The sequence below is a fragment of the Mus caroli genome, chromosome 2 (genome assembly GCF_900094665.2).
Source record: "Mus caroli chromosome 2, CAROLI_EIJ_v1.1, whole genome shotgun sequence".
Lineage (NCBI taxonomy): Eukaryota > Metazoa > Chordata > Mammalia > Rodentia > Muridae > Mus > Mus caroli.
In genome coordinates this window covers 149,706,392-149,733,398 of record NC_034571.1, presented here as the reverse complement: position 1 = coordinate 149,733,398, position 27,007 = coordinate 149,706,392, and the positions used below count along the sequence as shown (strand labels likewise).

At 45.5% G+C, this 27,007-nt stretch overlaps 1 protein-coding gene across 1 annotated transcript in view; it reads right to left on the bottom strand.

Annotated features, from left to right (window-relative positions):
* Ctnnbl1 (catenin beta like 1) overlaps positions 1-27,007 on the bottom strand; it is a 158,905-nt gene that overhangs the window by 115,408 nt on the left and 16,490 nt on the right. Inside the window, exons 2-3 of the mRNA XM_021154657.2 lie at positions 6,867-7,055; positions 1,454-1,560 (exon numbers count right to left, since the gene is read on the bottom strand). Coding sequence (XP_021010316.1) covers positions 1,454-1,560; positions 6,867-7,055 — 296 coding nt within the window. The remainder of the gene's footprint in view (positions 1-1,453; positions 1,561-6,866; positions 7,056-27,007) is intronic.

Here is a 27,007-nt window from a genome sequence, read left to right as displayed (position 1 = left end):
ATCATCTCGTGCGTGCATGCATGCGTGCATGTGTGAGTGTGAGAGTGGGCATGTCTAAGTGTGTCTGTGTGCAGGGACACATGCCAACGCACACGTGCAGAGATCAACACAACCTCAAGTGCTGTCCTCATGCTCCATCCTGTTTGAGATGCTCTTTTCTCTGCTGTGCACATCAGGATACCTGGCCCAGGAACTTCAAGGGATTCTCCTGTTTCTGCCTCCCAAGGGTTTAGGCATTCCCAAAAGTACCCACACTTCACCCTCTGAGCCAACTCATCAGGCAGGCTTTTCACTGTGTGCCAGCTGCACACCAACCATGAGGCCCGGCCCAAACACTCCCTCCCTTGTGAGGTCCTCAACAAAGCATTTGCTTCTTCTCTACACCCCCACAGCATTCTACTTCTATCTCTATCTGTGTATTTCCTTCTACCTCACATTAACAGTCAGTCTCCCTAGTAACCTACAAACTTGAGTGCAAAGATCCAACCATCCAACTCTTAATTGCCTCAGGGCTTTGGGCCTATTAAAATTCATTAAACCATTTATCTGGGAAGGGAGACAGGCAGGGAAGAAAACATAGATTTAGAACACTAAAATCTATACAAATCTTTAATCCTTTTTAATTGGGATTCAAGATTGAAAGATCCCATATCCCACACTATGGCACCTCACAGTAAAACCCATATCAGGAGCATCTATCTACCGGGTGCAGGTGCAGGGATCCAAGCTAGCCATTGTTATCACTTAACTTTCCCAACAACCCTGTAGCCTTACACAGAAGGGACACGCAAGGCTGGGAAAGATGTGGTCATTTAGCGTCATGCAGTGGTCCCACGCACATCTGTCTGACCCCTAAATTGGGCCATTTTCTCTGCAATAAAGTTTCCACCAGGCAGCCATGGGTTGGTATTGGGGGCACTGAAAGAATGAGGTAGGAAAGAGCTAGAGTGGGGCCAGCTCACAAGGCTGTCCCAGAGCTGGCAGCCAGGAGCTGGCTTCTGAGCACATCCCTGAGTACTAAGCGTGTTCAGCCAGCCAACAGCACCCAACAGCTGCTTGTTTTCTGTAAGTCTGGAACTGCAGGGGTTGCAGCTATCAGAGAACGCAAACCTGGCCTGTCCTTCTCAAATCAGCCTCCCACTGGAGGTCTACTGCTACACTGGTACGCTGGAAGATCAGTGCTGTCTGCTCTCTCCCAGTGAAGGGAAGCAGGAAGCTGGACACAGACTTCACTAGACTCTGCACTTCTCCTAGTCAACACCTGTCTTCGTGGACTCCGACCATAATAAAGCATAGCCCTCAAAGTCCTATGTGCCCTTCCAGTGGCATCCCAAGCATGTGGACAACACTGGGATGCCTGACCAAGTCAGAGAAAGCCAACAAGTCAAACAACAAATCCAACAATTAGAACACAGGCCGCCACGGAGGAGAGAGTCAGCAAAGAGGAGCTTACTTCTCCGGATTGTCAGGAAACTTGATCCGCAGCTCCTGGTTTTTGTATGATCGCTTCTCAAATGTGAGAATCATCTTCTTCACTGAGCTTTCATCCAGCGGCTCCTCCTGGAACAAGGATAACAGCTTCAGCGTGCTAATCTCACATTCATGGTCGCTCTCACCATGGCTCTTTGTCCAACCCACTCTGCCGCAGACCTCCGTAAGCTCAACACACAGCATACACTTTTGCTCCCCAACTAGAATGACAGCAAGGAGCATCGTCCTGGGTGTCAAGTCTAATGCCCTGCCTCTACCCCAGCAAGCTCTGTCTCAGGCGTAGAGACTCAGCCAGCAAAGGTTTCTGAGGCACACTGTGAGCAGAGTAAGCAAAGGATGCTGCGTACTGAGGCAATGTTTTATCTTCCTTCTCCTTTGATGCAGGGGTAAGAAAGAGTCAGAAACCAAGAAGAATTTGCACCAGGGCCCCTAGTCTCTTCTTTACACCAGAGGTCACAAACCAGTGTGCAGGCTGAAACTGCTCTCCTATCTGTTTGTACTCAGCCCAGAACTGACAAATGGCAGCTAGGGAGCCACACACAGTGCTTCATTCTGTGCTGGGGTCTGAGGAACTACTGAGAGAGAATCGAGACAAGGACTTTGAAATGCTAGTGGAGCACCAAGCATTAGTTCATCTTGAGCCAGATGTGGCTAAAGCAAGAAGATCATGAGTTTAAGGGTAACTTGGCTACATGGATGTGGTATGAGGAGGAAGGGAGGGAGGAAGAAAGAGAGGGGAGGGAGGGAAGGGAGGAAGAAAGAAGGGAGGGAGGGAGGGAGGGAGGGAAGGTAGGTGGACATGCTGGTGAATAGTTGGAGATGATATAACATCCTATAATCTCAAAACTCGGATAAAGGCAGTGGTATTGCCTCAGTCTGAGATCAGTCTGCTCTACACAGTAAATTCTAAGCCAGCTATAGCTATCTAGGGAGACGTTGTCTCAAATAAATAAACGAATAAATATTAAATATAAAAACTAAAGCATTGCCTGGTGGTGGTGCATACTTTTAATCCCAGCACTCAGGAGGCAGAGGCAGGTGAAAAAAAAAAAAAGAAAACTAACACTACAAGTGAGTTGTCTTCCTTCATACACTTCAGAGATACCTAGGGAAGTAGTTGAGTTGAATATTATACATTGAAGGGCTGAAGAAAAAGGGCTCAGAGGTTAAGAGTTCCTATTCGTCACAGATCTTGAGTTCCCAGCACCCACACCGTGGCTCACAACCACCTGCAATTTTAGCTTCAGGGGATCTGATACCCTCTACTGGCCTCCACCAACACCTGCAGAATGCACACACGCATGTACGCACAGGCATGTACTTAAATAAAAATCAGTCTTTTTTTTAACTTTGAAATAACCTATAGAGATTTCAGAAATGCTGTATCCTCGGTTCACTTGCCAGTTTAAAGTCACATGCAGTAGTGCACCCTGCTCTCTAACACTTTCCCAATTCCCAGCTCCTCTGCTGTAAAGTAATGGCCATAACTCACACCTAAAAGCAATAAAGAAACCGCTTTTAGGAGAACTTGAAATAGATCCTTTTGAAAAGCCCTGAATCATCCTATAATTCTGTAAGGACTCAGAAATGCTAGCTATTATTTTATTATGAAATCTCAATGTTCTTCCTATATTGGGTTTTAAGTGGGAGAAGCCTATACATTCATTTTGAACATGATACATTTCTTACTTCTAGTGACTCCAGGATCTGTAGCACTCTGCTGGGCTCTCACCTCTCCCTAATTCTACAGGTCAACAGGGCTTCCCCAACATGGTGAAAGCCAGAGTCAGTGTCTGCCTTGGTTGAGACTCAGAGCCTAGATTCCCTCTACACTAAGCACAGAGCAACAAAACTTAACTAATAAATTCCTTAAAGCCCTAGCAAGTCTAGCTCAAGCCTCCTCATTAAATTTTCCTAACTGCATCCACTTGGCATCCCAAATCCTTCACATGGCCTACAAAAGGAAAGTCTGGAAGGAACTGGTCCCCACCAACTGCTTCAGCTTCAACAGTTAGCTGGAGAAATGGCTGGGCAGTTACACTCACTGGCTCCTATTCCAGAGGAGCCACGTTTGATTCCCAGCTTCCACACAACAGCTCACAACTGTCTGCAACTCCAGTTCCAGGGACCCAATGCCCTTTTCTGGTCTCTGAGAGCACCATACATGTACCTGTACTATAGGCAAAACACCTGCACAAATAAAATAACAAAAAGTTTAAAACTGAAAGAAAAAACCCAGGGCTGACTTGACTCCTGCAGACCCCCACGCATCCTCACATCCTCGGTCACTGCTGATTCTTCAGGACCTGGCTCACAGCAGGTCCTCACAAAAGATCTGAATAGAGGGAAGGAGGGAGGAAGTGTGAGGAGAATGTAGGCTGGATCTTTCAAGGTCACATAGAGGACCTGAATAAACTGTGTACATAAAACTGTTCGGTGAACTCCAGTAATGAGTAATGTTGTTGTTCTTAATAGCACTAGACACGGCGTGGCCGGCCGACCACTTTCGAGCTTCTCCTCACTTTCCAGCCCCCTCACAGCCACTGCTTCTCTTTCCCTAACATCTTGACTACTTTGAGGGAACTATGTTCATGTGCGTGCAGTTCTGGTAGAATTTCTAGCATCTCCACCTCTCCAGGGCTTGGTCTTCCCTCCTCTAATTCCTCTCCAACACCAGGGAACCAAATTATCATTCTTAGTCATCGGCCTCAGCAGTATCTCCAATAGCTCAACGTCAGAACAGTAGCGGGAGATTTCAGAAAGATGGATGCTAGTGATGTAGCACAAAAAGGACAATAATATTTTACAAACCCACGTGACCACAGGGGCAAGCACCACTTGTTTTCCATCAAATGGGACTTTGGTACCAGTAAGAAAATAAGTCCTGGACTTTTAGCCTTCTGTGTGTCATTTTTACAAAGTGATCTCTTTGTCGCTGCCCCTTTAAAGAAAGGCCTTTCTCCCATTATATTTCTGTCTCCTGGGCTAGGAGACTTACCCATGACAGCTACTGCACCAGTCCCCCCAAATCATCCACACAAGAGCCTACCTTCCAATTAACTGCTGCTACAGGGTGAACAGACTGAGCAGGAGCCAGCGGGAGGAAGGGAGCGTCAGGTCAGCTACACACACTGTGTAAGCCCTGTGGGCCCGCTGCCCTCGGAGAGACAATTCAGAACTCCTGGTGCTTGCCACTGACTCCTCAAAATGTCATTATGTTTAAGGGACAGAACCCTAGATAGCAATGGTGCAGACCCCCGGAAAGAGGGAACTAGTGTCTTTTTTTTTTTGGTTTTTTGAGACAGGGTTTCTCTGTGTAGTCCTGGCTGTCCTGGAGCTCACTTTGTAGACCAGGCTGGCCTCGAACTCAGAAATCTGCCTGCCTCTGCCTCCCGAGTGCTGGGATTAAAGGCGTGCGCCACCACGCCCGGCGGGACTAGTGTCTTAACATAGAAAAAAGACCTGTTTGGAATACAAATCAAGTTGTTTCTTTCTCTCAGATTCATGCTTCTCCCTCATTTTTAAAAGCCAAACTTAGCATCATGGCTTTGAGGGAACTGGAAAACAGCTGGCTCGTAAGAATCCATTTCCATAATTCATATTGAACAAAATGCCAGAGTGCGACAACATATAAGTTAACACTTAAGGATTTAAAAAGACACAAGGTAAGGTCATTTTGTTTTAATCACTGATATTTTGCCTCTGCATCTCTCTGCTCCATTCATTTACTCACTCAATAAATATTTATCAGGGGCTAGAAAGAGCTGGGTGTTGCTCCACATGCCAGAAATATAGCTGTGAACAAAATAGAGGCTGGCTATGTTCATGGGAGGCTGAGGGAAGGAAAGCAAGCTGAAGATAAATACATATTTGAAACTATGAGTCATGCTATGAAGACAATATACAGAATCAAGTGAGAAGTTAGGTTGAAAATGGCCTCAGGGCCACCTCAGAGATGGGACAGACTTCTTGGAGGAGAAAAACGCCTGGACTTGTAAGTGGGAAGAACTATAGCACATGAGGCACCAAGGAAGATTACTCAGAAAGATGCACTGCTGTGTGGCAGCGCCAAGTGCAGCATGGGGGCAAGACTGAGGACAACAGCCCAAAGGTACTGTCTTCCTTCAACCGGTGTGACTGTTGGTTCTGTTTTTCTGAGAAAGGTCTTGCTACATTGCTGGGGCTGGTCTTGAATTCTTGAGCTCAAGTGATCCTCTGACCTCAACTTCTGCATGCTAAGACTACAGGCATTAGCCACCATGCTTCAGCAAGACCCAATACCTAATCTAATAGCACTCTGCACTTCATTCTTAAAAGCCCTACTACCTTGTGTTATTGAGGTTTGGTTTGTTGCTATGTATTATAATGCTAAGTGCAGGACCCAAGACCTGGTTCCCAGAAACTAGAGAATCTGAACGAATGTAGACCCAAGTGACTATGGGACCTTGCCCCCAAGTTATTTCAGGTTGGTAAATAAAGATGCCTACAGCCTATAGCTGGGCAGAATTGAGATAAGCAGTGCTTGGTATTCCCAGTCAGGGGTCAGAGAAAACCATGAGGGAGAGAGAAGAGGGCAAAGAAAGGAGTAAGAAGGCCCTGAGGACTGGCCAACTGGAGTTAAGAGCAGCCCAGACAAAACATAGTAAGTAGTAACTCAGGGCCAGTGATAGGAAAGTAGAATCTAATAGAGAGAGCAGATACCTGCCCAGCTATTGTGCTGATTAAGGCTTATTGTAAATAATAAAATGTGTGCCTTTTATCCAGGAATGAAATGATCAAAAGTGGGGTTGAAGCCCTGGATTGGGATTAAAAATTTCTACAGCAATGTGATATTGACAAGATTTGGCATTTCTTTTGGACTACAGACTATATTTTTTTAAATGATGGGTTACTGGGTGATGGTGGTATATGCCTTTAATCCCAGCTCTCTGAAGGCAGAGGCAGGCGGATCTCAGTTAGAGGCTACCTTGTTCTAGAGCAAGTTCCAGGACAGACAAAGCTACACAGAGAAACCCCCCCCCCCCAAGAAAAGAAAAAGATAAAGGGAGGGAGGGAGGGGAGGGGAGGGAGGCAGGCAGGCAGGCAGATGGGTCTTCTACATGTCCTCAGAACGGTTGGTCAGGAAGCTCTCTGCTTTCTCCTGTCAACACCAGCCATCTTTCCTCTGTGCTCCTGTGATGGTCCTTATCCTGTGCAAATTCTTTTCCAGATTCAACTATCCAACCCATCCTCTGCCTCAGTGCTCTGAAGCAGATTTTCTTAGCCCCACTTTACAGAAGAGACTGGGAGGCTCGGGTAGCACTCTGTCCCCAGCTATGCTGCATGTGGTATGTCAGGGCCACTCTGCGGGCTCCTGCCCAGCTCTGGCTTACTACCTCCTCCTCTTCTTCCTCGCCATCCCTGTCAATAATCTGCAGCAGCCTTTTCTTGTCATCATCTGTGTCTTCGGCTGCTGTGGCCTCCTCCTCGCGATAGCGGCCGCGTTCTCGAGGACCAGTTTGCTTGCGACGTGTCTTCAGTTCTTCTTCCTCATCATCCCGGGGTCGTTTTGTGCCCCTGTTGGGCTGAGAAAAAGGAAAGAAATGTAGGATGTTAAAGCACAGGCATCCAGCATTCTAAAGGCATCCAAGGACCCCGATAGCAAAGTGTCTAGGGTTTCACCTTTCCCACAAAACCACGAGGCCAGTTCCATCAAGTTTCAGACCCTTAATGCTTTTGCGAACATACCATTAACAATGAGCTTTTTTAAAAAAATGAGGTTGCACCACTTCACAAGATTCCCAGAGTATATAGCGGCAAAGTGGCCCTGAAATGGGGATGTGGAGTTACACACACTTTCCTTTCGAGATAGATACAATCCCCAACCTCCAATCCTCAGCACAAATCTTAGGTCAATGTCTTTTTCACATTTCCTCAGTTCAAGTAGGATAATGGTACATAGATACCTTCGAAGTCTACTGAACCCTGAATTCTACTACACAGGAGAACAGATGGCCAGAGGCCAGGCAAGGTTGGCCACTCCTCCAGAGAACACACAGTAATGGCTAAGAGACAAAGGAGAGAGGGAAAGTTTTTGTGTTATTAATCAGGAAACAGAATGCAACCATGGGCCATCATCTGTTAGAACAGCTGAGGGGCTGTGGAGAAGAGGAAAGCCAGTGAGTGCCCTGCTGGCAGGCATGGGAGTTCACATGGCCAGTATGGAAGACAGGATGGAGGCTCCTCAGAAAACCAAAACCAAGACTGCCACCCTATGCTGCAGCAGTCTCCAAAGGAAGTGAAGCCAGTGTGCCAGAGAAGTTCTTGCACTGACACATTCAATGTGATACTGTTCACCAGAGCTATGAGACAGAGGCAAGGTGCCCATGAGCAGATGAAAGAGATGCTCGCCAGGAGAAGAAAGGCTGCCGCTAGCAATGTCTCTGTGTGCACATACCACAACTGCTCAAGCTGGAGGATACACATGCCGAGTCAAACACCACACGATCTCACTTCTAGAAAAGAACTCAGCAGCAGCGACTAAAAGGGTAGTTAGGAACGGCTGGAAGAACTAACTTCAGTCATCTAGTGCGCAGAATGGCATACAGTATATACTAATGCCCTGCATACTTCAAAATTGGGAAAAATATTTTAAATTTTCCCCACAAGAAGTACTCACTGATGGATCTGTTAATTTACCAGGTTAAATCATTCTATAATGTAAACATATGTCAGAACACATTGTGCCCTATAAACACAGAGTTGTCAATTAAAAACAAACAAACAACCCTGCTGCAGAGATGGTTCAGTGCTGAAGATCTGGGTTCAGGTCCCAGCATATAGATGACAATGGCTGGGCATTGCTGCACAAGCACCTATAACCCCAGCAGAGACAAGGGCTTGCTGTGCTGCCTGCCTGACAGCCACGCACCAGGTTCAATGAAAGACTCTGACTCAGAACTAAGAAAAGTGACAGAACAGAGCCCTCCCTGGCCTGCATGCACACGCACCCCTGTATACAACACACAGGCACGTACACTTGATATGTCATCAGTTGTTTAATTATGTGTTTGAATGTATGTTGGTGCACACAAGCGCCAGTGCCCTCTGGGTTGGAGAACAGAGTCAGAGCCTTTGAAGCTGGAGTTGAAGGCAGTTGTGAGCTGCCTGCTGTGGTGTGGACTGTCCACAAGCAAGCAGTGCATGCTCACAACCTCTAAGCATCCTTTCTCTCCAGGCTCCAAACACTTTCAAACATAAAAATTTTCCAGAAGTAAAGAACTGTGAAAGGAAGGTGGCAAGTCTTCAGCCTCATGGAACTAGAACTTCCGGGTTCCTCTGTGGACCCCTGGGGCCCTGCTGTTCCTTTGCAGTAGGGCCCCAGTAGTTCCCAGTAGTTCCTTACAGACACAAGGTGCAGAGGCCTTCTTACTGCTGCTTCCTACAACATTAGAATAAAGCAGGTACCTTTAAAGAAGTGGGCTCCAAGGGACAAGACCACTGTTGTTTCTAGTCTGCCCTTGACAGTGGCGGCACTTAGCTTCCTCCTGTTAACTGTGGCTCTACCACCTTTTCTCTCCATCCTGCAGTCTCCTCTGTGTGGAGAACTCTGGAGCTCATGCTGAGGAGAAGCACCATGGCGGACACCAGGACACCAGGCAGCCTCATCTCACCTCTCAGCTCAGCTTGCCACTGGAACAACTCTGGGCAGATGTTCTGCCTCCCTAAGCCTTAGCTTTCTAATCGCAAATGAGGATTACAACCCGTTTCTCTGAGAACTTTAAAAAGCTGCTTTTAAAGGGAAAGCACTCTAAACTACAACAGTACCAAAGAAAATTACCACTCTGAAGCAATCCATGTGATTCTGTCTTCCCTAGCACTTGAGATGGGCTTGTATGAACTTTTCCTTCTCCAATGACAACTGCTCACACTGATAGCTTGATAGTGCAATGAGGGCTGTTACTACCAAACAGAAGAAAATGCAGTGCTCACCGACACCCTGCTAAGGTGTCTGGTAATAACAGACAAACTCCCATCACGCACATCACACATCTTGCCTTGTGACTGCTACAGAATTGCACCACGCCAGGGGTGCAAAGTCATTCTCTGTCCAAGTGAATGCTGGCGGGTCTACACACCAGGTGCTTCAGTGAGGCTGAGCAGACGATGGTGCTTAGGAAAGTCCAATTAGACAATTCTGTTTGTAGGGTACCACCTGCTATTTTTCACTCTCTTCTGAGTCTCTCTGGGACACACTCAATTCCTTTAAGAATAAAAACCTACTATTATCATTACTGCTCTGCCCTTAAAGGTATGGGGTGGGAAGGTGGTGGGTTGGAGGAGCGCAGGCCAGTAGCTAAGGACTTCAAGAAAAAGAGGTGGATGTTCTCATGTGGGAAGGGAAGGGAGGCAGCTTCATCCTTGAGGAGCCAGGCTTCAAACAGAAATCTGTAGCTCCCCAGCAGGTAAGAACTTCAGCCTCCTGGGAACTCGCATCTTTCAGGCTCATAGAGCAAGCCCGCCCTGCTGCGATTCTGATTACTGAGAGCTGGCTGCAGCAGCCAAGTCGAGGCATGAGCTCCAGAGTTCTCCACACAGAGGAGACTGCAGGATGGAGAGAAAAGGTGGCAGAGCCACAGTTAACAGGAGGAAGCTAAGTGCCGCCACTGTTAAGGGCAGACTAGAAACAACAGTGGTCTTGTCCCTTGGAGCCCACTTCTTTAAAGGCCAGGAGAGGAGCTTCATCGTTACTTCTAATAGTTCACTGAAATAGCACATTCCTTGGGCAGGACTTTAATCCACCACACCCCTGGGAACCAGAAGCAGTTAAGAGTTCCATTGTATAAGCAGGGAACAGAATGCCAGGGGTGCCAGCAATCTCTCAATAAACACTTGCAGAGACACACTGGAGAAGGTGCCCATCCACCTTGATTACATAACTCTCCTTGACACAGTTCTGAGGGACTTAAATGTACCCACAGATATAAGCCATGTAAGATCTTGGTTAAATTAAAGTGGTATTTGTTAAGTCATTAACAGCCACGACAACAACAAACTTAGTATAAGACTTCTAAGGCGTGAAACCCTGTAATGAGGTGGCCCAGTAGCACTCCCAGGTTTCCAGTTGGATGCTGCTTAAACTGGGTCATGGGGAGAGGTAGGGCCAAGTGTGAATCAGCTTCTGGAAGTTTTCTGACTGGTCTCTTTCAACATCACACACACAGCATCAGTTCCTCTTGGAACTGGCCTGGCACAGTAGAGTCTGGCCCTGGGACCTTTACCAGCGCAGCCATGGTATCTCCTTCTCCTATAGGTGGGCAAGCTGAGCAAGGGAGGCCCTGAGATGGTTTGTTCTTTTGTTTTGTTTTGTTTTTTCCTCAAATTTTTACTCAGAGGCAAAAATTTTGCTCTTCACTTCTCTTCTAGGCCTCCAGTTGTCTCTTTTCAAGAGCCAACACCCTCACCAGAGCTTCCACTCATCCCTGAGATTCCAGTGTAGAGCTATGAACTAGGCTGGCTCCTTCACAAGTACTTACTAAGTGCCAGCAGTGGCTGAGGCTCTATGAGGACAGGACAGATGACCACATCCAAGACAGACACCGCCTTGTTATCACTTCACCAGAATGATAGACTAATCAAACAGAGGGTAAGCCATTGGCATACGTTTTGTTAATAGCTACATTTTTTAAAGTAAAAAGAAACAGGTAAAATTTAATTCCAGTAGATATTTTATTTAGTACAACATACCTAAAATAGCAATTTAATATGTAGTCAGTATTTTTTTAATGCCAGCTTACTTTTTCTTTTAATACTAAGCTATTGGCATATAGCTCACATTTACACTCACACTCAGCTCAATCAGCCCAGCCCCACCACACGTGCAGGGCCACCATCATACTGTTCCTGATGAGGCCTCAGCAGAACCTACTTCAGCACAATGAATGGAGCAGGGGCTCTTAGAAAGCTCTGGAAACCTACAACAATCATGAAGCAAAGTCTATACCCTCACCTAGAAGTAGACTCCTTGATATGTAGCCTTGGGAGAGCAACTGATTACACACGCGCGCGCGCACGTGCATGGGAGAAACTCAGAGCTGTCAGACTGATTTCACTGTGGGGAATCAAAGAACTGTTGATCCAAAAGAGAGAACATAACACCAGAGTCTGCCAGAGGTCAGTGGCTCAGGCCACGAACACTCTCCTTGTGTCTCACACAGCCAATCTCAAGAGGCTTAAGCCATTCTTACAAGTCACCTCTGGAGACTAATCTGCTCTGGTCCCTGAACGGTAGGTATTTGGCATCCCTCAAGATGAAGGAATGACAAAAGCGACTGCTCTTAATAAAGTCATTTCTCTGCTTCAGCTGCCCACAGGACAAGAGAAATGATTAAATCTTAACTTCTCCTGATCCAGACAGAGTATGAGCCCTGAAGTGCTTCTCTGGCCTCCTTACTTCCCCGGTCAGTCACATAGAAGGTGGAGCTCTTGCCAACACCCAACACACGGTCAGGGGGCCTCTGGAAGACACAAGAAAGGACTCGCTGTTCTCAAAGCTCATGGAGGCCTCAAGATCACAAATATGCCTCAGGCTTTCAGTAATATCTCTCTCTCTCTCTCTCTCTCTCTCTCTCTCTCTCTCTCTGTGTGTGTGTGTGTGTGTGTGTGTGTGTGTGTAAGCACACAAGCATGCACTTCTCCACCCTCCCCCACCCCACCCCTGGAAAGTGAAATCAAGACATCACCACAGAAGCTTTGAAAGAGTTAAAGAATTAAGTAAGCAAACCGCCTGCAGTACTCCCTGTGTACCCAGACGATATCCAACCTAGGCTTTAGGTTTCATTTCCCCCTCTCTATTTTTTTTTAATTAAAAAGCAGTGAGAAGCTGCAGCTATAATGAGGGGCTGTGGGAACATGCAGTTATATTGGACTCAAAGTAATGTACCATAGGAAGAGGCTACATCACCAGAACGAAGCCTAAATTAAAACTCCACTATGAAACCCACTCCATTTCCTCTGGGCGTGCAATCTGTATTATCACATTTATGGTCTGTCTCGACCTCAATTAGACTTAGGGGTGGGGGGTGGGGAAAGAACTTCTATAGTAAGCAATAATGGTATCATTATGATAAATTATGAAAAGGTACAGTGCAATTATTAATGCACAGCACATGTGCACTGGGATACAACAGTAAAAATGCATGTTCATGTGTCTAAAGATAGTGCAGCCTTCCAAGTTACCTGGCTCAGGAGATAATTCATGAAAGGCACTTTCACAATGACAGAGGGAAAAAAACTCACCCAATTCCATATGGGAACTAGAAAACATCAATAGAAGCCCTTCATGACCTTGAAATAAACCACAAATTCTTCACCTGGCAACAAGAAGCTCAGATAACCTCAGAAAAGGGTCTATCCAGTGAGGTCTGATATGCTGTTGCTCAAGTATTAAATGCTAGGAAGAACTCAGAAGTATGAAGTGTAAGACAGAAATGTCTTAACTAGAAATTCTAACCCAACTTGTCTATGGTGAGCAAGAGTGCAAGGCTCATTTCCTTTTCCATTCTCACCCAAGACTAATTGGAAGACAGAGAAGAGAATGTTGAGGACACCACAGGTCAGTAGGCCAAGCTCCTATTATATAAGAACATGGACTGCCCCCCACGATAAGAGAGGAGAGATGTATGTAGCTAGCAGACATCAACAAAGGCTTCTGATGGCCAGAGCCAGTGATCAGCTCTGTTTCAACAATGCTATCCTAAATGAAGAATGGGTTTGGAGTCAGGCTTTTCTAAACTCAAACCCTGCTCCCTCTACTTGAATCTGAGAGGGTAACTTAACTCTAAATGGAGGTTAATAACCCCCTTCATAGACATTTCCAAGCATCTATCTACTCATAGGGTATGGTGTGACCCACAGAGTTCCCCATCTTTGTGACACTTGATTCAAAATCAGCAAGGTAGAAGGAGGCTTTAAAATGTGGGTTCCTGGGCAAGACGTGTAGCTCAGTGGCAGAATTCAATCCCCACTATCACTTGGAGGAAAATAACAAAAATAAAAAAGGGGGGGTACTTTTGATTATCAAAAATATTTACCAGGTAACCTTCCCCACTTGTATTTTGGCAGCTGTGACAGAGGAAGAGGAAGGATACAATAAGCGAGAGTCAATGACAACCTCTCTTCCTGATGTTTTTTCCCCTTTGGTTTGTTTTGAGCACTAGTTGACTCTGTAGCCACTGGACAGCAAATGTCTGACCTCCCCTTGCCAGGGCTCTCACTAGAGTGAGTCTGTGGGCTCAGACATCTTCCATGTCACACAATGGTTATCTACTTGAAGTCTGATTTCTCTTAGAAAACGTTTCTGGGCAGATATGGGCTGGGACTCTCTGGACACCTCTGTTGACCACAAGTGTCACTCCCCATCTTTGGATCTTTCCTTCAGTTTACCACACCGAGGAAAACTCAGTGGCCCTACAATCAGTTGCCTTCCCTGGTCCTTGCCCTTGAAGGACAAGCCTAGCCTGACTCACATTCGGGCTTTAACCATCAACTTTATTTGAAGACAGTGATCCCATTTGCCTCTTCCTCTCCTGCTGCTTTTTCTTCCTCAGAGTAAACGCTTCCAATAGGAAAGCGGGGGTGTGCGGCACAGAGGAGAGAGGGGAGCATACACATAATTAAATTCCTCCTACCATGACTTTGGGATTTCATCATTTTAAAATGTTCTAATACCCCGTGAGATAATTAGACATTTGGAATGTCGAAGCCCGAGCTTGGGGACAGATCGGTCTAACCAATCTGAACTGCTCAGAAATCATTGGCTGTTAACCTCTCCTGATTACCTTTTGTCGGAATAAAAGGTAGTTTTCAAACATTCCTTCTTACCAGATGGTAGTGAGAGGCCTGACCCAGAAGCTGCAGACGAGCTGCGGTAATGAGTTCCCCCTGCCTGCACCGACTGCACATTCGCTGGTGACATTTTACAGTGAGGACTTCTGGCTCAATCAATATTTGCAGGCATGAAACCTGCCAAAGTTAACATCAGGGCTCCCTTGCAAATTTGCTCAAGGCACAACTGAAAAGGCTCATAGTCTCTTCCACTGCAACTACCATAAGCCAAAATTCATAATTAGAGATCAAAGCAATCAGAGACAGAAAATTCCACCCACCAAAGGCTGTGGGGACGACTAAACAGACCACTTTCCAAAAAGTCTCATGTAAACTTAGTGCTGAACCAGCAAGAGAGAAGCCAGCAGGCCACACGTACTTTTAGGGAATATATAAGTGCATATATAATTTGCTTTTGCAAATTCACAAGAATTAAAACTTGAAAAATATCAGTGAATTGTGGCCATCTACTAACTTGTATTTTTGGAAGGCTGCTATGCTATACCACCATACCAACGACATCTGCCTGTCTTTTCAAGGTAAAAAAATAGGTGCCAAGAATTCTTCAAAACCTGCAGGAAAGTTACCTCAAAATATAGAGCCCCCAGCCATTCCCAATCAACCAATCAATAAAAGTACAGAGGCCACGGTAACTCCTGGGCAGTCTACTGTCCACAATGAGAGGAAATACGTAACATCAAAACCGAAGGTAAGATGGCAGAATAGCAGTCCCCCTCCAATGACCTGATTCAAGAGACCGGTCAGCAGAAGGAAACAACAGAACCTACTGCAAAGAGAGAAAAAGAGGAGGCAGGATCCCTGCAAAGCTGGAGAAGAGGACAGGCAATGCACTAAAGAGGCTCCAGCTCAACTCAGCTCCAACTACCAGCTTCCAGAATGGGGGGCAGTAGAAGACCTTAAGGTAAGCCGGGTGGCTCTGTGGGGGAGACACTAACAAACCCACTATCTTTAGGAGAAGCACACAGAACTCATGAGCTTCAAACCAGTTTCCAGGTTAGTGAGACAGTGAGCGCTCTGGCAGACAGGTCGGCAGTGAATTTTGTCGGTGTGCACGGGCAGGGACCTGGCATCTTGAAAGAGAACCTACTGTTTGAACTGTGCTGCCCTGGAAGCTGGGGAACAAAAGCACAACCACATGTATCAGCCTGAAATTAATTTGCCACAGCCCTCCAGGAGCTTTGGGAGTGTGTAGAGAGCAGGAGGGCCAGACGGACAAGCCAAAAGAGCAGTCTACAGAAAGCTTGGCTCGGACAGTGGAGTGCACAGGGAACGGTAGCCCACCCTTGCTTGCCAGGAACAGTACTCACCAGCTAAGACCCCTGAGACACAGCTCAACAGGTGGCGCCACAGAGCTGCCAGTTACTGCCTGCAGCCTGAACCCTGAAGCTCCTGCAGGCTACACAGAGCTGCATCCCTGCAGCAATATTTTGGAGGTCTTGAAAGCAGGAAGACTTCCTCTGCTTGGGCATATCTCAAGGCTATGGCTGCTTCCAATATTCTCAGTGCCTTGAGAGACACCCCTCGTTCCCACACATTGAAAAAATATAAAAGCAAAATTCTAGGCCTTTAGGCCCAGGCTTGGGAATGTGACCTCTGTGACTCAATGCTCCAAGGTATGCTAATCATAAAACAGCGACATTCCTCCACCCACCCGCTTCCTGGGTTCAAAGAGTGTTCATTCAAAGAATGTGCTATTGTTAGGGGCTCTTAAAAACTGTCTTGAGAGATAACCCGAACAATTAATTACCAGGTATTCCTTGTGACTCTTATGACTTTGTACTTCCTTGTGACTCTTTGTTTTGTTTTGGTTTGGTTTTTTGGTTTTTTGAGACAGGGTTTCTCTGTATAGCCCTGGCAGTCCTGGAACTCACATTGTAGACCAGACTGGCCTCGAACTCAGAAATCCGCCTGCCTCTGCCTCCCAGCTTCCTTGTGACTCTTAACTGGTATCTTTGGTATTTTCCAACAATGCCCTCCCCACTTCCTTGAGTTGTGGTTTCTTCCTTTAAATACCCCCTTACCCAGCTACTCAGGGCGCCATGGTCCTTTACCCCTGGGTGGTGTATGAACGTGGGCTCGAGAGCGCTCTTGAATTAAAAGTCCTCTTGCAGCTTGCAGCAAGACTGTTTCTCGTGAGTGATTTGGGGTGTCGCCTCTCCTGAGTCATTACGTGGGGGAGTCCTCACGTTGTGGGTCTTTCAACATACAAGAAATTAGCTACTCCAGGAGATGTGAGAGAGGTGTGGTCACCCAGAGAAGGGAAACAGGGTGAAAGAAGACAGTTCTGAGGAACATCAGACATTTGGGCTGTATTGGTTCAACATCAGCATAAGCCACCAGGAAGACAAGCACCCAAAGTCCAACCGACTGTTGCCCACGTGCGATGCCAGCAGGATCTGTACAGAGTGTCCAGGAAGACGCTGCCAATGCCAGGTCGCCTTCTCCCTCAGCCCTGTGCTCCTCATCCTTTCCTGGTTACTCTTGGAGCAGCTTTTTACTTTACCATATTTTAAGATCTTCTTATCCCCTTCACATGTTCATCTTTGATTACTGAATAATTCTTCTCCTCCTGATCGTTCTTCTCTCCCTTTCCCCACACCCCGGTTTCACTCCCAAGCCTTCCCCTTCCCTCCATCTCTCCTACACATGTAGCCGCACGACAATTTTACTTATAGGGGGTTGCTTTTCTACTGCCATGATTAAGACAGCACCACCAAGGCAACTTATAAAAGAAGGTGGTGTGACTGGACCCATGGTTCCAGGGAGTGAGAGTCCACAGGCATGGGCAGCAGCAGGAACAGTTGCAAGTTCACATCTCAATCCACAAGGACACAGACAAAGACACACTGAGAATGGCATGAGGCTTTGAAACCTTACCCCTTCGGGCCTTCAATCCTTCCCTCAACTCTTCAGAGTCCCAGAACTCTGTCCAGTGTTTGGCTGTGGGTCTCTGTATCTGTTTACAACTTGCCTTTTTAATGTTCACATGTATGTGCAATTGCCTGTATTGTGTGTACCATGTGCCCAAGCAGGATAGATCGGGACATTGGATCCCCTGGGTGCTGGGAACCAAACTGAGGTTCTTCTCTGTGAGAGCAGCCAGTGCTCTTGAGTACTGAGCCATGTTCCAACCCCTTTCCTAATTTCTCACTCTTCCCTTTCAAACCATTCTCCTCCACCCTCTTCCTTCTCCTTTCATTTATTCATCCTTACTTTCCCCTTCCCTGTGGTGACATACTAGCAGGCTTGACTTCCTATCTCGCATGGTTTGACTATGTTGCTGCTGTAACAGTCTGCCTTCTCTCTTCTGAGTGGCACTCAGGATTGAGTCCTCAAATGTAAGCCTCTCAATAAAACTTCTCAAATAAAACCAGAAGAGATATCTAAACCAACAGAAATAAAATCAGCACCATGGAAACACACACACACGTTTACACATACTCACTCATACACACACACAAGCACATGCACACAGAAGCAAGGCAAAATGACCCCTCCAAATGATATCTCTTCAATTATTGAATTAAAAGTTCCTAAAATTGGCACAGTGCTGATTTCACAAAGTTTAATTTACTAACAAAATAACCAAAGAGGATACAAACAAACAGGTTTAATCCCAGTCTTGATGAAGAAAGTCGGTAACATTCAGGAAAAAGTCGGCAAAAGGAATGAGAAGATAAGTAATATGGCTTAAAAAGGCAGCAATCTGGAAGGAAAATTCAGTAACAAAACTGAAATCTTAAGGTGGAAAATCCAGAAATGTTGAAAACAAAAACCTCTAATGAACCAAACACACAGCAGATAAATAAGGAACAAATAAATAAACAATAAACAAGCAGATGAACAAAACAACTTACGTGACCTACCCCCCACCCGGCAGAGGAAAGAATCTGAGGCAGAGACAAAGCCAAGGAAACACTACATTCAAACCCCAGCAAGGAAATAAAAAAGCAGCCAGGTCCACAACATCCAAAAGCTTTGAAATAAGGCAAGAGATCAAACCATTGCCAAGCCCAAGGGACTAAAACCTGGAGACATGGAAAACCTATTTAATGAAATCAAAGTAAAAGTTTCCCAAATCTAGAGAAGGAAAGAAACAGACATCCAAAAGAGGCATTTAGAACCCCAAACAGACACAACCAGAGAAAAACCTCTCTGTAACATACCCTAACCAAGATATCAGAACTATATATAACACAAAGGAACGTTAAAATGGTAAGGGAACTCCACTGACCTACAAAGGAAAACACATCAGAATGGCTTCAGATTCTCTCATCAGCAACTCCCAAAGCCAGAAAAGCATGAGGCAACACGTTCCAAGTTCTGGAAGTAAACACTTGCCAAAGAAGATGCTACACCAACAAACTCTTTCCAAACTGACAGTAAAATGAGGATATTTCAAGAGGAGCACAACGAAGGCAGTGCCAACAACCAAGTCAGCCCTGCAAAGACTACTCAACAGAATACTAACCACAGAGGAAGACTGGTGAATCACAAGGGCACTGGAAGGACAAATCTCCTAAGAATAAATGAGCAGACGTGGTAGGAAGAAATCCACTTGTCCAAGTAAACGGCCAACCTCCTAATATCAGTGGGTAGAGACAAAGAGCAAACAATGACTCAATACCAACCAGAAAAGCAAACAAAATCCCAGGAATTACAAACGCCTTGGCTGCAAGCTCCTCTACCTACTGAGCCATCTCACCTGCCCCACGCTCATCTTCGGATAAGTCACTGAAACTAAAAAGCAACAAGGAAACATCAGGATTAAACTACAATGCAGGTGCAAACCAAATGCACAACAGACCACTCTAGCCAACAGAAGCAGAAACACAGGCTTCTGAGCACACCGAGGCCTCAAACAAGCCTAACAAACACAGAGGCAACCTTTTATATTCTATTTAGATCATGATGGGGTAAATCTAAAAATCAATAAGAAAACCATTATTATAAACTACAGGAAGGACACAGCAAGGGGTAGTGAGGCAGGAGGATCTCTCTGAGTTCAGCCGGTCTACAGAGTGAGTTCCAGGTGTCTCTAGGTCACTGAAGAAATGAGGAAAGACATTAAGAGTTCCTTAAGGTGGGGCTGAAGAATGGTTGAGTTAGTGGCTGCCACACAAGCTTGAGGACCTGAGTTCACATCCCAGCATCCATGTCAAAAAGAACAAGGCAGTGTGCACCTGATCCCAGCACTGGGAAGCAGACAGAGATGGAGTCCTGGAGCTGACTGGTCAGCCAGTCAAAACTGTCTCAGAAAAGAAAGTAGAGAGACATCTGACATTGGTTCAGATTTTTAGACACATACATACATGCAAACACACATACACACACACACACAAAATTCCTAGCATCAAATGATAATTAAAAAAACAGAACTTGCAGAACCTTTGGGATGCAACAAAGACTGAGATGACATGAAACTACAAAGCTTCTTCTACACAGCAAAGAAAACAAGCACCTTACTAAGAGAAAACTTACAGTAATGAGAAAAGTGTTTGCTAACTATACATTATACAGGAGACTACTATAAAATGAACTACAAAAATTATGCACACAAAAAAGCCAATGACCCTAACAGCCAGTTCCCAAAAGAACAACTACAAAAGGCCAACAAAATACTTGAAAACATATTCAACATCCTTAGTCACCAGGAACAATGGAAATCAGCCTGCTCTGAGATCCCCTCCTACCCCAGTTAGAATGGCTACCACACAAATGCTAGTAGAAATGTAAACTGCTTTAGCCATCATGGAGATCAGTGTGGAAATGCTACCCAAAACCACCTAAAGCTAGAACTTCCATATATAACCCAGCTCTACTGCTCCTGGGTACCTACCCAAAAGCCCCTATATCCTACAACACAGATACTAGCACACCCATGCTTCCCACTGCTGCTCTGTTCTCAATGGCCAGAAAATAGAAGCAATCTAAATGCCTATCAACATACAAATGCATAAAGAAAATGTTACACATATGCACAGAGCAGCTTTCTTTATTCAGCCATAAAGAAAAATGAAATTACGTCCTTTGCTACAATGGCTGCAATTGGAGATCATTATGTTAAACAAAATTCGTCAGATTCAGAAAGACAGCCTCTATTCTCTCTCCTATGCAGTCTAGATTTAAGAGAGAAAGAGGAGGGGGGAGTAAGAACTATGAGAAGAGAGGGAGATCTTAACAGAGAGGAAGGGGAAAACAAGGGGAGGTAATAGAATGAAAGCAAGAGGGGCTGTCTGAAGGAAGGAAAGCAATAAGCAAGAGAGAGCCACCAAGGAAGGGGACAGGTGTAAGAACACAGTATAATGACATGTATGTATGAAGTACCATAATGAAACCCATTACACTGTATGCCAACTTTAAAAGTTAAAAGTCTTCAATAAAAAAGAGTCCAAAAAGCAGCGTTACCAAAGCCCCCTTATAATCTGCACTCTGATTGGCTGACAGGTAAGGCCATGTGATTTATGATGTGGATCACTAGCCATAAAGACTGTACTTAATCTAATTTTTACTCCCCAAAAAAACTTGTATTCCTTGTTAAAACCTGAATATATATTCATCCTCCCACCAAAGGCAGTGTAGGTTTCTTTCTAGAAACACAAAGTACACTTTAATGTCCATGATTTACTTTGACATCTTCTCTGATTAATTCTGCTGCTACATCAGGAAGCTGAATACTGATTTGGTTTCTTTATCAACACTAACACAGGCAGACTCTTGTAAAGCCACTGCAAGGTAAAACATCTCCATTTTAGCACACTGATTATGAATATGTTTTGTCAGCTACACCAGAGCCATCATCACTCATTCATTCACTCCATGGTATTTACTGAGCTAATAGAAGTTCAACCTCACTCTATTAGGAGTGGCAGGAAATATTCGACAGCAACCCACAGCATAACAACAGAACAGCGCTATCTACAAGACCTAGCAGTACTGTACAAACAGCAGAGGAACAATGGTCGGGGAAATCTGGGTGCAAGTGAATCATTTTCGAGTCATGTGACATATTAATGTACATTATCAAAATACTCTGGCTTTGCTCTGCAAGCGCCAAGTTACCTTTAGGAAGATACAGGGTAATAAGACTACATAAAATAAGACAGAATATAAGCAGACGACCACAAAACAAGAAACACTGAGTAGCCAATCTGCATGTGAAAGCTCTCCAACTTCATGAGATTAGGGAAGCATACCTTAAAACTCTAACACATCAGATTGACAAAAAATGAAAACTAAAATCTGGCAGTGTAAGGGCTGACTGAGGATGCAGCCACTGACATGTCTGTGGGGTATCGTGAGGGCAAGGCTCACTGGTGATGCTAAAGACACATAGCTCTGCAACCATCCCAGCGAACACATGCACACTGGGATGTGGGAATTCTCACATCCACAGAGATGGCTACACCATGCTCACTGGAGCACACGTACAATAAGAAAATGGTTCCATGGATAATGTGGTAATGGTAGCCAAAAAGTATGTGGGAATAAAACAAGTTTCCAGAAGCCTGCTGGGCAGGGAAAGAGGATGTCATTAAGGAGAAGGGCTGCACCACGAAATGGAACTGGGAAAGGAAATGAGGGAAACCTGGAACTTATGATATTTATTCTTAGAAAGATTTGAACTGAACTTGAAAAAATGGCATAGCTATATAAGCAACTCAGGGGAGAGGAGGAAGACCACTAAGGACTGTGGATGAGGGGCTGTGATCCTTTGGCACCTATTACTGCTAAATAAGATCCTGGGTTTGCAATACCATTTGTAGAGCTAGGATCAACAAGACCTTTCAGTAACGTACTCAAAAGCACAGAGGAAGACAGAGTGTGCAGCACAGTCAGGTGGCCTTCCTTCTGGATAGAGCCTCCACTCAGCCTGGAGCCCCTGCCCAATGTCATGTCCTGGGAGAGTCCTCCAAACACTCCATCAAGGTTTCTGAGCATCCTCAGTGGTGGATTATACCTCTGCTGCTGCACATGCATCACACACACACACACACACACACACACACACACACACACACCTTCTTCATCCCCTCCATTAAACCAGGACTTAGGTTCTGAAGTGCAGGAACCCTGGGATCCTGCTCGGCACCCAACAGTGCTTGCTCAGAGGTACCTGATCCTGGCTGCCCAATCACTGAGATGGGCTTTGGCTTCAGCACACACATACTACTAAGGTGAAGACAACAGATAAGGCGCCCAAGCACCACAAGTGTCCATGGAGCCTGAAAGCATGCTCTGTCAACAGCCCTGCCCCCTACCCCATCCACCATCCCAGCAGGCCCTCTACATTCTGAGATACTGGCATTCAGTATCTGAGCCTTAGCCAGGCAGTGGTACCAGGCAGCACATGCCTTTAATCCCAGCACACGGGAGGCAGAGGCAGGCAGATTTCTGAGTTTGAGGCCAGCCTAGTCTACAGAGTGAATTCCAGGACAAGCCAAGGCTATACAAAGAAACCCTGTCTCAAAAACTCAAAACCAAACAGTATCTGAGCCTTACTCAACCTAAATGAAAACTATCTTTCTCTCTGGCTGCTTTTCAAAATGATAATTTGCCACAACTCTTTTAAGTTAAAAAAAAAATGTTTTATCCATCTTGCTGATGAAATTTCAGAAGTGGCATAAATACCAGCCATGATCACAGAATAGAATCAGAATACCTCTACAGATCATGTTTTATTTTGTTTTAGATTAATTTTCTAACATTTTTAAGGTTGTTGCATTTAAAAGACAATTCCGTTTGATAAGTAAATGAGCATTGAGTACATATGTTGCCATGAACATGATGGTCAGACAAAGAAAGGACACTCACACACAGACACACTCAACAGCCGCTTCCCCAGACTCCCAGAACTTACACACCTACACAACCCTATGCTAGGAAAACAAGTGTTAAAACACAAAGAAAAGCAGACAGGCATTACCTTCCAGATGCCTGAGTTCTCATGAAAAACGCAAGAAAAAAAAGATAGTGGGTCTTCTAGCTATGGCTAATGTGGACATTGGAAACACCAGAACTATGGAGAGATATTTGGATCAAACCAGAGACCAAGAGCCGTGTCACGATCAAATGGGAGAAGACAGAGACACCAAAGAACCAGCCAGGCTGTCAGAACTGGTAATGTAGAGACTCCATCTTTCTATACTCCTATGTCTAATCACATGGCTTGCTGTGTTCAAAGCTTAGTACATTCAGCACTTAGTGATATTCAGAGGGTAAGGTAAGCACAGAGAAATGCAGACTCAGACAATCAGCCTCACCCTATCACTTACAGATGAATAAACTCAGCAGAAAAAGGACTGGAGCCTGAAAGCCTCCCCTGCACCCCAGAAGTGGCCTTCTTATTGCCACATGCACATCACTTCTGCTCAATGCCATCATGTTTTAGCAAAATTAAAGCCCCTTCTGTGGCTTTTCTGCCACTCATTAATCAGGGGGCACTACCTATGGAAATTCAGGTTCCCAGAGTGTGGAAGGAAGGTCTCCATGCAGCATAACCTTAAATACTCTCTTCCCGAGAGGCAAAGGCAGGAAGTCTGAGGCCAGCCTGGGCTACAGAGGCCTTGTCTCATGAAACCCCTAACTGTTTTAAAGCACAGCTCAGATACAACAAGTTCACTCTTTAGGCTTACACAGTGCTTTATGACGATGAGGGGTCGGGGGCATGTGGTTCTAAATGTTGTATATGGCACATCTGTCACAGGTGATCATACTGACAGAGAAGTCTCCAGTCACCAGACCACTGCCTCTAGCAACAGATGATTCATTAACAAAAGTGGGGCGAAGAAGTCTTGATGCTGTCTAAGATCACTAAAACTCTGAAGTGCATTCTTCCTTCAAACAGAAGGGAAGGGCTATTGCAGGGAGGACGCACTTAATCCAGGACAGACAGTAAGGACACTTGGAGAAGGGAGGATGAAGACTCAGACTGGATTGCAAGTGCGAACTTTAATTATTAATCTGTCGGCCCTTCCTCCTTGCTTGAGCCTTCTCCTGTCGTTTTGATCTCAGATCTCAGCCACATAACTGTTTACACACAAGCAGCCTGTTTCCCAGGGGCGTGGAAGTTGGGTGGACCTGTACTTGCAGGTCTCGTGAAAATAAGCCTCCATACTGCAGAGGGAGGAAGGGCAAGGTCTGCAGAGGGAGGAAGGCAGGGCCCAGCACAACTGCCCCAGACTCTGCAGCGCCCCCTGCTGGGGGTCTCAAAGGTTGAATGACATATGCCCTGTCAACCTGGACACATGCCTATTGATGAGTCCATCATGCATGAAGATGCCATGGTCCTAGATGCACTTCAGTCTCCTTACTCAAAGGTTTTACTATTTTATAGATGGCTGACAAGCTACAGACGTTAGCACAGTATCTCCACTCCCACTAAAGAGAAGGCTGCTGAAGGAGGCTGGTGAAGGAATGATCCAAGTCAGGCATCCAATGTCCGAAAACATTTCTCTAGGAAAGGAAAGCACGCTGGCCACTTGGCCATGTGGAGGAGAGGGGCAAGGGGCCAATGGCTTAGTAGCTACCTGCAAATTCACTGTGCCGGCCTCATCCCACCACCACTCTCCCAGGGAGGCTATAAAACAGATTTCAAAGTGACTGCTACTGACATCAGGGGCATTTGAAGGTCCTCAGCGTCCTGGCAGGAGCACCTGGTAGACAAGCTAGGAACAACACATTCCTCACAGACAGAACGCCACTGCAGCTGAGAAGCAGGTACCTAACTGTCCTCCAAACATATACAGTGGACTCACACAACTGCTTTGAACCATCTTATCAGGCTCTGGATATCAAGTTTAAAACTGACTGACTCAAAAGATACAAAACAGAGCAACAACAAAGGGGAAAAATGGTCTCAACTATCTGAAAGTAACATGCATGGCTCAAAGACAGCGTCTCTGTCAGGGCTTGACTTCAAGACAAAGAACAGCAAATGTTCATAAGCAGGGCTCCTCTGTGGATGAATCTCCAGTCAGTTACAGCCAGCTCAGGGAGAGCCATCAGGCAAACTACCCATTAGCTGTCACGTTAGAATGACTTCAGAAAGCCAGCCCCAGAGCTCCGCTGATATCTTTTCAACAACCTCTTAATCTTGTTTATAACACCTGTGTTAAGGCAACCTGACATCAATTCTACTCACTTGTCTCAGACTGAAATTACTCAGAAACTCGAGGATTCCCGTGAACATCACAACACCAGAGGCATACTGCCTCAAACAGCCTGAAAGACAGAAGGCATCTGCCTCTTAAAACAAAGCCACATCATGAGCCTTGCTGGGCCTTAAATTTCACACACACACACACACACACAAAAGCATGAAGATCCTAGGATTGTGGGGTCTGAAGAACCCAGAAAATTCTTCCTACAGCTTTTTACCAAATGACCACTGAAGTGGCACAGCCGCCACGGTCTGCAGGCCTGCTCCAGGTCATAAGTGCGCCACTTTCTTCCCCGGCCCGAGCACGCCTTCTGAAGAGGTAATATTCCTAGTACCAAATGGAGCAAGTGGGGCTGCGAGAGACACCTCAGCATACTGCCCAAAGTCATAGAGCCGGAAAACGGTGGCAAAGAATTCAATCATGACAGGAGCAGCCTGCCTCACCTGCTTTCTGTGTTTACTGTACATCCCTGCCTGGGGCTCCTTACACTTAAAATGAGCTGACAGTAGTGATGTAGACATGTGCGTCCTAGGACTGTATGAAACACAAAACAACCAAGAAACTGATGGGAACTAAACCACGAATACAGAGAAGGACAAGGGAAGAGAATGCACTTTGGTGACCGCATTTGCTGTCACTAGTGTGTGACCTTGAACAAATCACCATAAATCTTGGGGGGGAGCCCCCCCCACTGTTGTAAATAATATAGAGAAAAGCCAAACCCAGAAAAAGTCCACAACAAATATTAAACACACACATAATCTCTATATAATATATATGTACACATGCACATGTGTGTATATATATTTCATACATAGGAAATGGATATTCTCAAGCCAACTAACACAAAATAAAAACCAATCTTATTGCTTTGTGCAGGCTCATTTCTTGCCTATAAGTCTGGGTGCTGAGAAAAACAGCAATTATGGCCCACAGTGGACTTACAGTAAATCTCTGGCAAATAAATGAATCAATCGATCTCTTGCTTTAGGGTCAGAGGCAGCCCTAGTCTTTAAAAGAAATGCCAATCAACTCTCAGGTTACTAGAGGAACTGAATTGAGCTTTTGTGAAGACCATCTGCTATTATTTAAAGCAAGTTTCCTATGAGTAAGACCAAGATCAGTCACAACACAGCTTAATCTACTTCATCAAGAAAGAAGCAGCAGCAAGGGGCTGAGATTTAGCTCCACCATGAAAGGCCTACCTAGCATATGTGAGGCCCTGGCTTCAGTGAAAATAAATGTTTAAGAACAAAAACAAAGGTTGGAGAGATGACTCAGTGAATAAGAGTTCAAATACTCAGCACCCACATAAAAGCCAGGTATGGTCACAGATGAACTGTGGTACCAATGATATGGGGACAGACAGGAGGATCACTGGGGTTTGCTGGCTAAAGAGGGAGTGGTTGAAGAGGGAACCAAGAATGGTTGAATGTCTTTCTAGGGCCTCTACCTGGGCACTTCTCCTA